A 14,636-nucleotide genomic window follows, 5' to 3' on the forward strand; every position below is an offset into this window, starting at 1 on the left:
AGCATATTGATGAGTGCTTAACTTCTGAGGGTCCGGGTGTTTTGGACGATTCTAAGAGAATAATTTGGCGCTTTTACTAGCACATTTAGATACATATAGCTCTTCGCAATCTGATTTTAATTGGCTCTAACATCTTCTAAGTAGACTGTATATTAAAACGACCACACTAGATAAAGATCAAGAAGATTGTCCCGCACTCAATCTTCCTTACCTGTACCAGTTGTGTCCGCACCGTATCTCAACAGCAGTCGTTTCATGGACGGATTGAGGTTTTGCTTTGCGTGCATGAAGGGCGACTTGTCGTTAAGGTCCCTGACCAGGATGTTGGCACCATGATATAGTAGGGGTCGAGCAACGTCAATATAATCATTCTATTCCGCACAAATCAGGGTTGGATATAAAAGTCTGCCATTGGGACCGGCTGCATGGCGAAGTGACAATTTAAGGGCGCCGACTTGGTTACTGCTTGCCGCTAGATACACTGAATCCATGCGTTCATCAATCCTGACGTCCACGCCGCTTGTAGCAAACATTCGACCACAAAAGTATGTACCCCTTGTGTTGCGGCTATCAGTGGTGTCTGTCCTACATAGAGATCGATATCGACGTCGTGGTCGAGTAGGAAAATGACCCATATCGAGCCGTCCGAGCCAGTCGCCAGGACCAACGGCATGACCGTCCTGCGCTCTGGCAGAAGTTGTTGACTCAACAGGTCGTCTCGATCTTGGCCCACGAATCTCCATCCTGGTGTATACATTTGCACCATTTCTCGCAGCGGCTTTCACAATACTCATGTGACCATAAAAGGCTCCCCACTTCAGCGCACTGCTTCCATAATACCACGAGTCACACTTGTATACAGTCGTTGAGAGTGTCATGGAGATAGCAGGTTGGACCAGCAGAGTGCACTAACATGTTGCTGCGACTCTCTACACTCCAAAATAAGCAGCAGTAGATCCCCGGACAGCTGAAACAGTATCATGTTCTTTGAGTGTATCAAGTCAGTGTATAGAATAAATCAATTGAAGATACGGTTGTATTAGCAACTATAAAATAATTAATTCTTCTACCTCTACATCTTTTTCTACACAAATTACTTGACTTGTATTCCATCTAATTTTTTTTTCCGCTCAAGGTTCTGGCTTGAAAGTTGCATTGAAGACTGTTCTATTGCAGTAGACAGGTTGCTCTTGATGTTTATCTTCATCATGTCGTAGAATGGCAATGACGTTTGATGACTGCAACCGTGCTCGATACATCACAAACGAGGTCAATGGAGATAGTCTGGAAGACAGAGTCTAATGGAAAGGATGGGCGAGTGCGTTCAGATACGCAAACTCACAGATTCAACCAAACTAACAGAAATGACATCACAAGCAGACGTCTTAGCACGCTATATATATTGACAAGCGCATCCAAAATATCAGTCCGCTCTATGTCTGCAATCTTCGAAATCGTCACATACGTCCTCCATACGGAATACGCTAGTGAGATACAATTTAGCCGATAGCCGAAGACGAAGGGAGCGCTTATAGAGCAGGACAGGGCTAGGGCTTAAAATTTCCATTCCAGTGTCCTTCTAGATTGCGACATTCTGCTATCTTTCCTTTTCCTTGACACCATCGGCGTCCCAAAAATAACCCTGGGATATTCTTGCACAAACTTACTACTCCGCACGTGTCAAACTGAATGGGATGACTACGACAAGCAAACATGGTCCGGGCGCGATACTATTGATGCATACCGATTGATCGCACAATGTGCCTCGTGCCGGTTCCCAAGGACCGAGTACCATTTTTACTTTTCCGGACAGGGATGTTTGCTGGTCCGGGTTCAGCTTGCAGGTACTAATGCACTGCGTGGTGCCAGGATCGGAAATTGACAAATAGAAGCGAGATAACTAGCCAACAAGGTTCAATATTTGCAGGAAGAGCCTCAATATTGATATGCTGGGCTGGTGCGATCCAGGGTGATACTCAGTCTCCAATCCGGACTCGAAGTTTGCTATCCATGGCGTCGGGGTCTGTGCTACTTGTAGTTGTAAATGCTGAGAAAGCAAAGAAGAGAACAAGCAAAAAATGGTACCCTGAGACATTAATGGTTCAGTTGGCAAAGAAGAATGCACAGGACACGAAATGCCTACAGAAAGAATGCCGCGGTCAAAACAAAGAACCCAAAGGTCCTTATTTGGCCAGCTCCATCACTATAATCCCAGAAACACTGAATCATATAGAAATCGGGATAGTTAACTGGAAGAGACTAAGCCCCTGTACAAGGTGAGCTTTTGATGTCGACGCTGGCATGTTTATTAACGCGTTAACCAGGTTGAAACCGCAAATCATCGGGGTAGTAGAAAACGAGATCGCATGAACTGGCAAGACGATGGATAAAATCAGTATCCTGCCGCTAGAATTAATATTTATAATCCTTTCCCACCTCTCTCTCAAGTCCTTGCTCGCCTTCGGCGCAACATCGCGCAACAACTATGAACGCCATATCCTGTGCGTCCGGCATCTTCGATTAGCCGTATTCCAGAAGCGAATACACTCTGTCGTATCCTTCCTACAAGTTGGATGGGCAGCTCCAGACGAAATAAGTGAGTCAGGAGACGTCAAAAGCACCAAAACACAACCCTCCATGTACACCGTCAACATTATCCAACCGCGTCTTCCTTTTGCTTCGACTGGTTCATCATCGCTCCACGATAAATATGACACCAAGGACAGTCTCAAAATACTCCAGAGATGCAGCCGACCCAACCTTTTAATGGATCAAATGATCCGCAACCAAAACGAAATTTTCGCCCAATTCGTCAACCGTTATGGGAGCTCTCTTGCAGAGCTGGAATTCATGGCATACGACCTAGATGCTCAAGGTGCTCAGGCTTTAGGCCAAAACTGCCAGTACTCACTGCGCCATCTTGCACTGCGATTTGAGCATCCGCATATCCGCGATGGTTTTACAAAGCCGGCAATGTGGTTCCAACCAGCACCGGGGAGTACGGCTTGGAATGCACTGATCGGGATCGGACCTCAATATAAACCCTGCGGCAAGATCACAGGACTGGAAACCATTATCATGGAGCGGGCAGGTACCACGCCGTGGCAACTGTCAATGCTTGTGCAGAATAATCCTAATCTGAAGACGTTGAAGTTGAGGACGTGTAGTGGCGCACAACCGGAATTCTTGAACTGGTTAGGAGGTATCGACAAAGGATCAGACTCTGAGAGTATGAGCGGTGATTGTGAGCATGCACCTGGTGCGCAGCTGGAGATTCTCTGGTTGGAGAACTGTCAACAAGTCTTGGATAGAAAAGTCGAAAAGGTTGATAAACTGCCGGATGAGATTTGTGATATCGGTTTGGAGTGGGTAAGGGGGTTGACGGGCTTGAAGGTTGGTTATTTCTTCACGATAATTATTTTCAATCTTCGTTGACGATATGTAGTCCCTCTCTTTCAGCGAGTGCGCGTGTTTATCACCAGAGCATGTCGACAGAGCAAACAAGTCTATCTGGGGTATTCCAGAGGTTATTTTGCCACATTCTCCTCTGTTTGCAGATTCTGTCTTGGAGGTTGACCCGTTGTTTCGTAGACCCTGAATACATACAGAATACAACGGGCGTGGCATGGGTAAAATCTTAGCCATTACCTGGATATGCTGTGATACAATATAGAATGGAAGTAGAGTAAGCCAGATGCACGTCAAGTATATATTGCTTTTCTAAGCCCGTTACACCAGATCAAATCGAAACGAAACCTTGGCATCAACCTCAGTCGCCATACCATGTCCATGTTGCTTCTGTATACCTAAGCTTCGGCTGTATACAGCTGTGGATGTTGAGCCTTCAAAAACGCATCCACAGCTCTGTACTGCTGGTCTTGCTGTGAATGGTACTACCATTCACTTTTAGAAGTATAGGAAGATATTTTTCTTTCATTCATCACAGTGCTCTCTTCTCTGCTGACCTATTTTCTATGTTTCTTCTCTTTCTCTTTCCCTTTATTTTCTTTTATCATTTTCATTTTCTATACCACTCCCATCGACAAAGCCACTTATACCTCACTAGCCCTCACAATCCGTAATCACTTTTCGATCAACTCTCCCAACCCCAGGTCTTAACCCTAACACCCACGGAAGCATCTCTCCCGCCATGAGAAATTCCCGCGCCAACCATCTCTGGGAAACAGCTTTCTTTAAATTCTTCCCCAAGCGTCACTCTCGAGAAAAAGAAGAACCGCCAAGACCCCTTGAACCTGCTACTGAAATCAACGAACTCACCGACGGCTTTTACATGTACTCGCAGTCTCTGCTTGAAGAAGAAGCAAAAAAGAGAGCAGCAGCCATGGCGCACCAAAAGGAAGTGTCTGATAGTTCAGATAATTCTTTTTCTTCTGCTTTGGTGAGCCAGTCCTTACTTTCTTCGTATACGGCAGAGGAAGTTGACTGATGAGATAGATGTCTCCTATCGAGCGTCGTATCCGTCCTTACTGTATTGATAACCCTGACTGGGAGCAACCTGGGGCGTTGGTGGAGGAGATCCGTGACGAGAATGGCCTGGACAAGGTCAGCAGTATCATGTCTGTTTTTTCCAAGGTGTACGGCATTGCCAAAGTTGTGTATGTTGCATTTGTGAGCTTTGGTGTCGAGGTAAGCTGTACCCCCTAATAATAGATGAAGGGCTAACAGCGAAGCTTGACGACTTCCCCATGGGCTTCCTGTTCCACATCAAGCGTGCTGAAGACTATGTGCGTTCCGTCTCTTTGGCCGAGCTGAAAGAAATGGTCGAGAACCTATACTATGCCGTGTACGCCCGACTCATCGCCGAAATGGCCAATGTCGAACTCTGCTCTTCGTTCACCGTCGACATCCGTCGTGCCTCTGCGAAAGACACAATCGTCCTACCCGAGCCCAGCCACATGTACAAGATCTTTCTGTCGTGCAAGGAAATTCTCGACTCGCCCAGCATCTGCAGTGAACTCAACAAACATACCATCCAAGCCTGCCAGGAAGGCTTCATTCGTCGCATCGCCAACCGCATGTCAAACGGCGGCTTCTCCCTCGACGACGTCCTCGGTTACCGCCGCCACATCCTAACCGAAGTCTCCAACGAGCTCTCCCCCTTTTGCCAGAAATGGCACCGCCTCTCCGTCGTCTACCTCATGCCAACCGCCGAGGTCCTCGCCATCCTCTCCGAGAAATACCTCGCCATCATGCCCAAGGCTCCCGTGCCCGGCGAAATCTCCGTCTCCGACCTCCCCTTTATCAACCCCGACACCATCCGCCCGGACGTCTGGGAACGCCAGATCATCCTCGACCACCGCCAGGCTACACTCGCCAAGCTCGAAGGAAAGTCTATTGGTGATATCCGCCGCGAAAACAACGGCCGCCGTCTGTTGGATTTTGTCAAGGAGCGGAAGTGCGTGTGTCCGTCGACCTGCGATTGTGCGCATGATTGCACCATGAACATCGAGCGCCCGTGTCCCTGTGCGCCGCGCATGATGCGGATAATGGTTGCTAAGCGTCGTCGGGGTCCGGGTGTGCAGCCTCTGAGCGATAGGTGTAGCGGCCTGGCTAAGGCTATCTTCGACGGTCTTGCGGTAATTAGTCGTCACGTCGGGGACTCGCAGATGGTTGATGAGCTGGGTCTTGCTCTTCAGCTTATCGAGGAGGAGATTCAAAAGGAGCGCATGGCTGAATGAATTGTTGCCGGGTCGTACCCTTCTGGATTCCTGAGGGGAGCTAGACGGACATATACGTTCGCTTCTTGCTTTTTGAATGTAATGAGTAACGAGAAACGAGAATTGGATAATGCTTACTGTGTTTTTCCCTGGCTGGATACTAGGTACAGGGCTAATCCGTCATTAGATTATTTGGCTAGGATAGAAGTAAAAGAAGACCATAAGTAGTTCATTCTACAGACCTCGCCAAATACGGCATAGATGTCCGACCCCTATAGGGCTGACCCACAGAGCGGGTCCAAAAAAAGCTTCGGTTTCCCGACCAATGTGGACACGGAGAATGTAAATGCCTAGAGACAGAATAGGTGTACAGTCTGAAGAATTCCTCCTGAGTAGGACTGTATCAACATGATGAAAGGCGTATATACATGATTTTAAAGGTACCGATGATCAAATACCGCGACATAATCTTCCCATTCGAATATCAGCCCAGTCTCTTCCAGGCGATGCACCGAGATTAAGCAAATAATCGACCGAAACATTGTCCACCAGCTTCCATACTCACACCGCTATCGATTACACCCGACAACACATTTTACTATATCTGATCAGCGCCGTGGTTTAGCCGACCCTGAATGGAGTCTGTAAGGCGCCAGTCAGGGGAAGTGGATCCGATACACGCAGCAGTTTTTGTGCCAAGTGTGCTTCCTCATTTGCGTTCTCCGGGTATTTGCACAATGATGGAACTTCTTGTGAGATAATTTGCAAGCAAAGGATATCGAGTTCGCAGAGTTGAGGATCGTGCGTTGGCTATCCAGCACACGGCCCAGATGAGGATGAAGACCAGGTAGAATGATAGGACGATCAGTCGTCGGCGTTGCCAGTGCATTGTGAGTGAGTTAAATGTTTGTGAGAGACTGCTGTTGGCATGAGTTTATGTGTAGTTGAGGTAAAAGATTTACTTACGGTCGTGTACGGTTGTATAGTCTGCATCCTTCGTCTAGGAGACGTTGAAGTTGTAGAAACGGCGTGACAGTTCGAGTTAAAGAAAAGTAGAACAAGGCTAGAGCCTTGCTCCAGTTAGTTCAGGCAACAGTTATGTGTTTCAGCAACCCAGAACCTTCTGTGCTGCTGTAGTGGGACCTGAACCGTAAGGCTGACGCTCTTGCCATATCATTAAGAGCCATCCACTCTATGAATACTTCAACTGCAGGGAAACGAATTGCCAGTATTCAAGCGCTCATATATGTGCCACTTCTGGTAGGAAGCAGTCGATGATGGCTACAAGACTGTCTTCCACGTCGATGGATGGTGACTATATTCGGTAGCGAGAGATTAGGGGTCCAAATCAGTGCAATTCTTCTCGGTCCGGGAAAAGAGCATGAGGGACAAAAAAGCGACGGCTTTTCTTACTCTTATTCTTATTCCTATTTCGACTTTTGTTTGTTTTTGCGATGTGCTCTTTAACGAACCCCGGGCATATGGATAGCACTGTACCATACCGAGGAACAGCGCGGCGCCCGGCGCCCGGCGATTTGATGTCATGCAAACTTTAGCCCACTGGAAAGACTAGGGATTCGACGGATTTCAAGGCCAAGAGAACGTTCTGTCCTCTCAGAGAACCGATATAACAGGTCGGAATGAGCAGTGGACGTGCAGGCCAGCTGTACTCGGCGCATCGCGGTAGTCATCATCATGCAAATGACTCCGCCCTTTTCTGTTTCGTCGCGCGGAAATGACTTTACGACCTCAAAGAAAGAAGGACACAGATAATTATTTCTCAATTCATCCGCTGCGCTTGTTATTTCTCTTATCGCGGACGGCATGGTCATAAAAGTGGCGGCTGCCGTTACCCCTGTCACTTCCTCATCTACGGTTATAGTCCGGCGTTATAACCTAGCAACAACGACCATCAGCACACAGAATATCACGGCGAGATCATTCAGCAGCCCCCGGTGGATCAAAGCACTGTGGAGCGGACGACAGACTCCCGTGCGGTGGTATCGCGCCGGGCCTTCCTACGGCGTCATCACCCCCGGTTCCGAGAATCATACCCAGATCAAATCTAGCACAAACACGACTTCTTCTGCCAGTCTTAATAATACACACCACAAATTACCGTTCTGCTTCGAGACGGGCTATGCGCTTTGCGCCAAACGGCCTCCGCGCCCATTCCCCCCACCGTTCTTGTCCCCGCCGTCGTCCTCGTTTTCCGAGCCCCTGACCACTCATAATCATAGTCAGGATAAGAGATTATCCATCAGGGGGGAACATATCCGGGGGCTGAATAATGGTGACGATGCTGTGTTGGTTGCTGAGAATTTCCTCGGGGTGAATGATGGGGTAGGGGCTTGGGCGACTAGGTCGCGAGGCCATGCTGCGTGAGCATCTTATCCCAAGATTCTAATCAGTATACTTTACTGACTTATGTACGCTGAATAGGCTTTGGTCGCGACTTTTATTGCACTTCTGGGCCCTCGAAGTTGAGCGAAACCTCGACGACACTACCGCCCCCGACCCGGTCGAATATCTACAACGTGCCTACGAAGAGACCGTCGAAGCGACAACTTCTCCGAGCGAATGGTACGGGACAACAACGTCAGTAACCGCACTTTTACATTCGACCCTCGATGACACAGGCGAGCACAAACCGATACTCTACGTAACAAATCTGGGAGATTGCCAGGTCCTTGTTATTCGTCCCAGCGAGGAGAAGGTCCTCTTCCGGACGCAAGAACAATGGCATTGGTTCGATTGTCCCATGCAGCTGGGGACAAATAGCATAGACACCCCGCGGAAAGACGCAGCACTGGCACAGGTCGAGTTACAGGAGAATGATATCGTTTTGGCTCTGTCTGACGGCGTCCTTGACAACCTCTGGGAACATGAAATCTTGACCATCACCGTGGAAAGTGTCAAGAAGTGGGAGCAGGGACGGGATGAATACGAGGATTCTGAATGGGCCCCTCCGGCTGCCCTGGCTGATGAGCGGATGGTCTTTGTGGCGCGGGAGCTGCTGAGAGCTGCCCTGGTCATTGCGCAGGATCCTTTTGCTGAGAGCCCGTATATGGAAAAGGCAGTTTACCAAGGGTTAGCTATTGAAGGGGGTGAGTTGACCGATTTCGGCCGTTGAAAATTACTATGGACATGTGCTGACCGTCTCAGGGAAAATGGACGATATCAGTGTCGTGGTTGGGTCTTGTAAGAGAAGAGAAAGCTGACAGTCCACATTGCAATTGCTCTTCCACGAGCTTATGACCCTGATTGATGTATGCCCGTTCGCTGAAGGACCGTGGCTGGAACTCATCATCTCGACTCAACATCTTGATATGAAGCGCCGACTAATTCCCACTGGCGTGACACTAATGAGCATCAAATTCTGAGTTCCACATTGACACGATACCTTTGCTGAGACATACACACATCTATCTACCAGTGATTTTTGGCGTTTCCATGATACCAGGTGCATTTGCATCATGTTCATAAAGAATGTTTCGGACATATGGACCCGCTTGGTGATGCGGGAGCCAATATAATTTGTAATTAAGCAGGGAGGATACATTTATTTGTAAATAATCAACCCATACAATTCGCATGAACAACCATATAATCTCTTCCATACTCCGTACCCTCAATCCCATAGAAAGCACGGACCATATCTAAAGCTCCGCGACACCGCCCGGCAAAAAAAGTTTCTCGAAGCGGACTCAATCAGCAAGATTATTTTCTCCTCTTCTCAGTGACAACTTCAATTCGCAAAGAAAATCAAAATGAGGGCCAAACGTTCAAAGAAGTACCGCAAGTTAATGCACCAGTATGAGCTGGCATTTAACTTCCGTGAGCCGTATCAAGTGTTGGGTATGTCGCAATTCAATCCGCGGACTGAAAAGATAATGGTAACATGGATACTAATGCTATAAACAGTTGACTCGAATTTCCTTCGCGCAACACACTCATTTAAGATGGAGATCATTCCTGCGCTCGAACGCACACTGCAAGGCCAAGTCAAGCCTCGTATGTGCTACCCGCCGACAACAATCTATTGCCGCTCATGCTAACCACTTTGCAGTATTGACAAAATGCTCTCTCGCAGCCGTCATGGCCAGCCAGCCCATTAATCCCAGAACCAACAGCCCCTACCGTCCCGATCACCTCCCCCCTCCTACAGTCGTCCCATTACGCCACTGCTCTCACAACAAAGACAATGCCCCCATCGACGAAAATGACTGCCTTCTCTCTCTCTTCTCGCCCTCGCCGGACTCCAAGAAGAACAAGGAACATTACATTCTTGCGACCGCGGATCCGCAATCCCCCGAAAAGGTCGTCGCCAGTACACAGGGCGATATGAAGAAGAAGAAGCGTGCGGAGATGGATGCCGTCGATGCTGTGCGGAAGTCGCGCGCGCTGAGGGCTCATACGCGTGCTATCCCGGGTGTGCCGATTGTGTATGTAAAGAGATCAGTCATGGTGCTTGAGCCGATGAGTGTGCAATCAGAGGGTGTTAGGGATGGGTTTGAGCAAGGGAAGTTCAGAATAGGGTTGGATGATGAGTCGAGTCTGGGCAAGAGGAAGAGGGACGGCGAGGGCGGTGGTGAGGGTGAGCCAAAGAAGAAGAAGAAGAATAAGGTCAAGGGGCCGAATCCGTTGAGTGTCAAGAAGCCGAAGAAGAGGGAGCCGGGTGCACAGGGGAAGAAGCAAGAGCAGAAGCTGCAGAAGTCTAAGGAGAGTGAAGGTGATGATGCGCCGGAACAGAAGGAGGGTGAGTCGAGTGCACCAAAACCCAAGAGGCGGCGTCGTCACCATAGCAAGAGGGAGGGTGGTAGTGATGGTGATGGTGATGGTGGTGAGCCGTCTAACGATGGCCCCGCGGATTCAATGAATGTTGAGTGACTTGACTACTGCAGATACATCATGGAATGGCGTTCCGGCATGGGTTTGTATATAAAAGTTAAATTGAATTCAATCGATGGTCGCAAAGAGTAATTCCCATAATTGCGTATGTATATACCAGGGTATATCTAGATAATATACAGTCCACATGATCCCAAACGCCATTCCATCAATGCAATCATAATACACCCGTCCCATCATCAACTCACATTTGCATCCGCCATAAACTCACACCCGCAACTAATGCTTCTCCCCCTCCCCTGCCGCAGCAGCAGGAACATTCCCCTCAAAAACCCTCTCCTCCGCCCAAATTTTCTCAATCCGACTCCTGTTATCCCTCGCCTGGTCCCGATTCCGCTTTGCGCGCGCGTACCGCTCCGCCGCGAGACACCGGTTGACGTCGCGCTTGATGTCGTTGCAGCTGCCGATGGCTTTGTGCAGGAAGCCACGGGCGTGGCATTCGTCTAGGGCGGTCATGATTTCTTCGCAGTCTGGTGTTTGTTAGCAAGGTATGTTTGGATTGGGGTTCGGCGGGTTTTGGTTGATGGGGGATGGTGGGAGACGTACTGGCATTGTAGGGGGTGTGGAGGTGGGAATGCATTTTGGGTGTTTGCCCTAGCGTAGGTGTAATAATCAAGGGTATATAATTGAGAATAATGCGCGATGATGGTAAAACCGTCTTGATTTGAAGATTGTATGATTGGTGCATCGAGCAAATACCGGGCGGTCAAGAAATCGGAATGGATTCTGCCGGACGGAAGCAGGAAATTTCTCACTCCGCCCAAGAAAAAAAAAGTTGCACGGCCTCGAATCGCATAGAAGGTCTTGCTTCTACATTGTTTACGAGAACTTCTGCTTCTCATTCTATCTGGGTGTCGTCTGTTGATGGCCTGATACTTACCACTATTTTCATTGTTTATGATTCATTGAATTCCACACGAAACCAACGGATATCAACACCCCGCCGCATCACGGCAGAAAAGTTCTTCATTCGTATTTCATCTTATTTACTGCTATATAACTCACGATGTCCATGATCACGACCTCCACTTGGGTGCGCCGCGGCGCTGCAGCCCAATTCCCCACCAAATATGAAATCGACGAGAAAGAGATGAACCGGATATCCAACCTTGCGCGGATGCAATTGGAGGAAGCGCAGGGCGACCTGAGCGTTGCTCAGGAGGGCAAAGAAGATGAGGCTATGGATGAGGATGAGGAGAAGGAGGGTGCTAAGGAGGATGATGGTATTGAGAATGGGTCGGAGAAGAAGGAGTGAGTTTGATGTCAGATTGGATGTTAGGATGGATGGAAATGGTGCTAACGTGGTTGGTAGTGACGATGATGATCTTAAAGAATACGATCTCGACCACTATGACAGCGACGAAGTTGATGAGGATGGCGAGAAGATTACAATGTTCGGGAATGTCAAGTCGCTGGCTTACCACCAACCCAACGAAGAGGACCCCTACCTTGTGATGCCGCCGGAGGAGGAGGAGGAGGAACGCGAGGAATTGCAAATCCTGCCTACGGATAACCTGGTGCTCGCGGGTAAGGTGGAGGATGAGGTTGCTCATCTTGAGGTCTATGTCTACGAAGACGCGGCGGATAATCTCTACGTGCACCACGACATTATGCTGCCTGCCATCCCTTTGTGTGTCGAATGGCTTGATATCCCTGTTGGCAAGGCTGCTGAGGGACGAACTTCTGGTAACTTTGTCGCTATCGGAACCATGGAGTCGGATATCGAAATCTGGGACCTCGACGTGGTGGACTGTATGTACCCTAACGCCATTCTGGGCCAGGGAGGAAACGACGAAGAAAAGAAGTCCAAGAAAAAGAAGAAGACCAAGGCCAACGACGAGTACCACGTCGACTCGGTCCTTGCGCTCGCTGCCAACCGCCAACACCGCAACCTGCTGGCCTCCGCCTCCGCCGACCGAACTGTCAAGCTCTGGGACCTGAGCACCGGAAAGTGCGCTAAGTCCTACACCCACCACACCGACAAGGTTTGCTCGCTCGACTGGCACCCTATCGAGTCCACCGTCCTGCTGAGTGGTAGCTACGACCGCACCATCGTCGCCGCAGACATGCGCGCCCCCGACTCCAAGGCCCGTTGGGCCGTCGACGCAGACGTCGAAGCCGTCCGCTGGGACGTCCACGACCCCAACTTCTTCTACGTTACCACTGACGTCGGTATGGTCTACCGGTTTGATGTGCGTAATGTCCCCGCCAGCCCACAACAATCCAAGCCTGTGTGGTCGCTACAGGCGCACGACTCGTCCATCTCCTCATTCGACATCAACCCCGCCATCCCCGGATTTATCGTCACCGGCTCCACGGACAAGCAGGTAAAGCTGTGGAACATTGCCGACAACAAGCCCAGCATGGTCGTCACGCGCAAGCCTGAGGTTGGCAAGATCTTCTCAACCACTTTCGCTCCCGACACGGACGTCAGCTTCCGTCTGGCAATTGCCGGTAGCAAGGGCGTCATGCAGGTGTGGGATACCTCTACCAACGGTGCCGTCCGTCGCGCGTTCGTCTCGCGCATGCCATCTCTCGAGGGCGATGTGCAAGAACGGACCGTTGGTGTCGCACCAGATCAGAACGATTCGGACGATGATGGCGATGCAGGTGAGGTCGAGGCAGCTCCTGGCCCTGATGGCTGGGAGTCGATGGATGAGGATTAAATTTAGAAGAGATGGAATATTGTTGAATAGATTTTTTTTATATATTTGCAGGAATAGAAAGGTTTAGATACCCCAGTGGACCGTGCATGTCAATCAATCTGAGCGTTGGCCGCCGATAATCTGCTCACCGCCTGTGTGTTACGGGGTTGCAGTATAAGGCGGTGACATGCATGTACCTGACATTCATGCACGACATTGTACATCACAGGGACTGTGCATTTGAATGTCTGAGTTTTTCATGCTAGAAATAGTTACTCATTCAGGGGGTACAGCAGCTGAGTCTGAACAGGCATATTCATGGTCGATATTTATAGTGACGTCGAACCTGCATGTCTTCTCAGTCTGACGCACCGAGAGTTTGAGACAGATTCTTCATAATGTATCTGAGTTAAGGCTAATGATCATCTGACGTCAAAGGGCATCTACGGAGTATGTGATATCTGGAGATCGTTTTAGTCGAATATTCATGACAGCGCCGGATGTCCCGAAAATTCATGCCGGCGAGGACGACCAAGTCACGACGAAAGACCGCCAAGTATTGTACCTCAAGTCACTGCACCGTGGACTACCAAACCCGAGAAACAGCCGGTTATCCGGCGTGAAAACGCGTACCCTTGCCGGTGGCTGTCACGACAGCTGATAGCAAGTGGCTGGACGCCACGATGGTAAAGTTGGTTCTACAACTGCGAGTTCGCCGTTCGCCGGCTTCAGGGTCCATCGACTTGGTCTGGATGCAGACGCAGGCGATCGATCGATCAGGGTTAGTGGCAGCTAACGGGTACCTTACTTAATAGTGCAGAGTACCACTGATGCGCATTGCGTACATGCGTGTTCTGTCCATGCGAATCAGTCAGTCCAGCCAGACGCACACCGAAGGGAGATGCACACCCAAGGGAGGGAGCGGGAAAACGAAAGTCTCGCTTGCCACTAACTGTCTAGACCAGATAGTAGCCTCAGGCATGAAAAGGCGAGCCCTTGATAGATACGTTCCATGGTTGAGCGAATGTGGTGTATCCATAGTTCATCCGCGCTGGAGATGATGTGTACAATAGAAGTATCGTAGGGCGGAACACGAAGGGAGATGTGTCTCTATTGGGTATGGAAGTGCAAGGGCTTTCCTCACGGTACGAGTGCATTGTATATCTGAATAATGCCATTATTGAACTTTGCTTGTATGTTCAATCCTACGGAATGCCATACAAAATGTATGAAATGCTGTAATTGTAGATTGTGGATAAGATGCTGAGTCATTAGTCTGGATCGGGCATTTCCCGATGGAGAAGTGGGGTGGTCCACTGAGCAGAGTACACAGGCGTGGGATATTGTTGAATACCTGCATACTGAGAGTTTCCCTTTCACATTTTCAGGGGGAAAAAAACAG

General features: G+C 49.3%; 6 protein-coding genes across 6 annotated transcripts; 4 read left to right on the forward strand and 2 right to left on the reverse strand.

The window, feature by feature from the left end:
- Positions 1–371: 371 nt before the first annotated feature.
- On the reverse strand, positions 372–878 carry EURHEDRAFT_404053 (uncharacterized protein; the record flags this gene model as incomplete). Its single annotated transcript, XM_040780280.1, has 1 exon — positions 372–878. The coding sequence occupies one exon, from the start codon at positions 876–878 to the stop codon at positions 372–374; it is 507 nt and encodes a 168-aa protein (XP_040637330.1).
- Positions 879–2,010: 1,132 nt separating this feature from the next.
- On the forward strand, positions 2,011–5,699 carry EURHEDRAFT_516586 (uncharacterized protein; the record flags this gene model as incomplete). Its single annotated transcript, XM_040786491.1, has 6 exons — positions 2,011–2,276; positions 2,397–3,393; positions 3,446–3,468; positions 4,138–4,399; positions 4,456–4,647; positions 4,692–5,699. 6 exons carry the CDS (start codon positions 2,011–2,013, stop codon positions 5,697–5,699), a joined length of 2,748 nt encoding a protein of 915 aa, XP_040637331.1.
- A 1,803-nt stretch (positions 5,700–7,502) lies between these two features.
- Positions 7,503–8,811, forward strand: EURHEDRAFT_378990 (uncharacterized protein; the record flags this gene model as incomplete). The annotated part of the gene is made up of 2 exons (XM_040779120.1): positions 7,503–8,059; positions 8,121–8,811. 2 exons carry the CDS (start codon positions 7,503–7,505, stop codon positions 8,809–8,811), a joined length of 1,248 nt encoding a protein of 415 aa, XP_040637332.1.
- Positions 8,812–9,448: 637 nt separating this feature from the next.
- Positions 9,449–10,568, forward strand: EURHEDRAFT_404057 (rRNA-binding ribosome biosynthesis protein UTP23; the record flags this gene model as incomplete). Its single annotated transcript, XM_040780281.1, has 3 exons — positions 9,449–9,536; positions 9,603–9,692; positions 9,748–10,568. 3 exons carry the CDS (start codon positions 9,449–9,451, stop codon positions 10,566–10,568), a joined length of 999 nt encoding a protein of 332 aa, XP_040637333.1.
- Positions 10,569–10,808: 240 nt separating this feature from the next.
- EURHEDRAFT_459625 (UPF0287-domain-containing protein) lies at positions 10,809–11,169 on the reverse strand (the record flags this gene model as incomplete). The annotated part of the gene is made up of 2 exons (XM_040784598.1): positions 10,809–11,059; positions 11,136–11,169. 2 exons carry the CDS (start codon positions 11,167–11,169, stop codon positions 10,809–10,811), a joined length of 285 nt encoding a protein of 94 aa, XP_040637334.1.
- Positions 11,170–11,595: 426 nt separating this feature from the next.
- On the forward strand, positions 11,596–13,255 carry EURHEDRAFT_404058 (rRNA-processing protein PWP1; the record flags this gene model as incomplete). The annotated part of the gene is made up of 2 exons (XM_040780282.1): positions 11,596–11,840; positions 11,902–13,255. The coding sequence occupies 2 exons, from the start codon at positions 11,596–11,598 to the stop codon at positions 13,253–13,255; spliced, it is 1,599 nt and encodes a 532-aa protein (XP_040637335.1).
- Between the last annotated feature and the right edge of the window lie 1,381 nt (positions 13,256–14,636).

The sequence above is a fragment of the Aspergillus ruber genome, assembly GCF_000600275.1.
Source record: "Aspergillus ruber CBS 135680 unplaced genomic scaffold scaffold00020, whole genome shotgun sequence".
Lineage (NCBI taxonomy): Eukaryota > Fungi > Ascomycota > Eurotiomycetes > Eurotiales > Aspergillaceae > Aspergillus > Aspergillus ruber.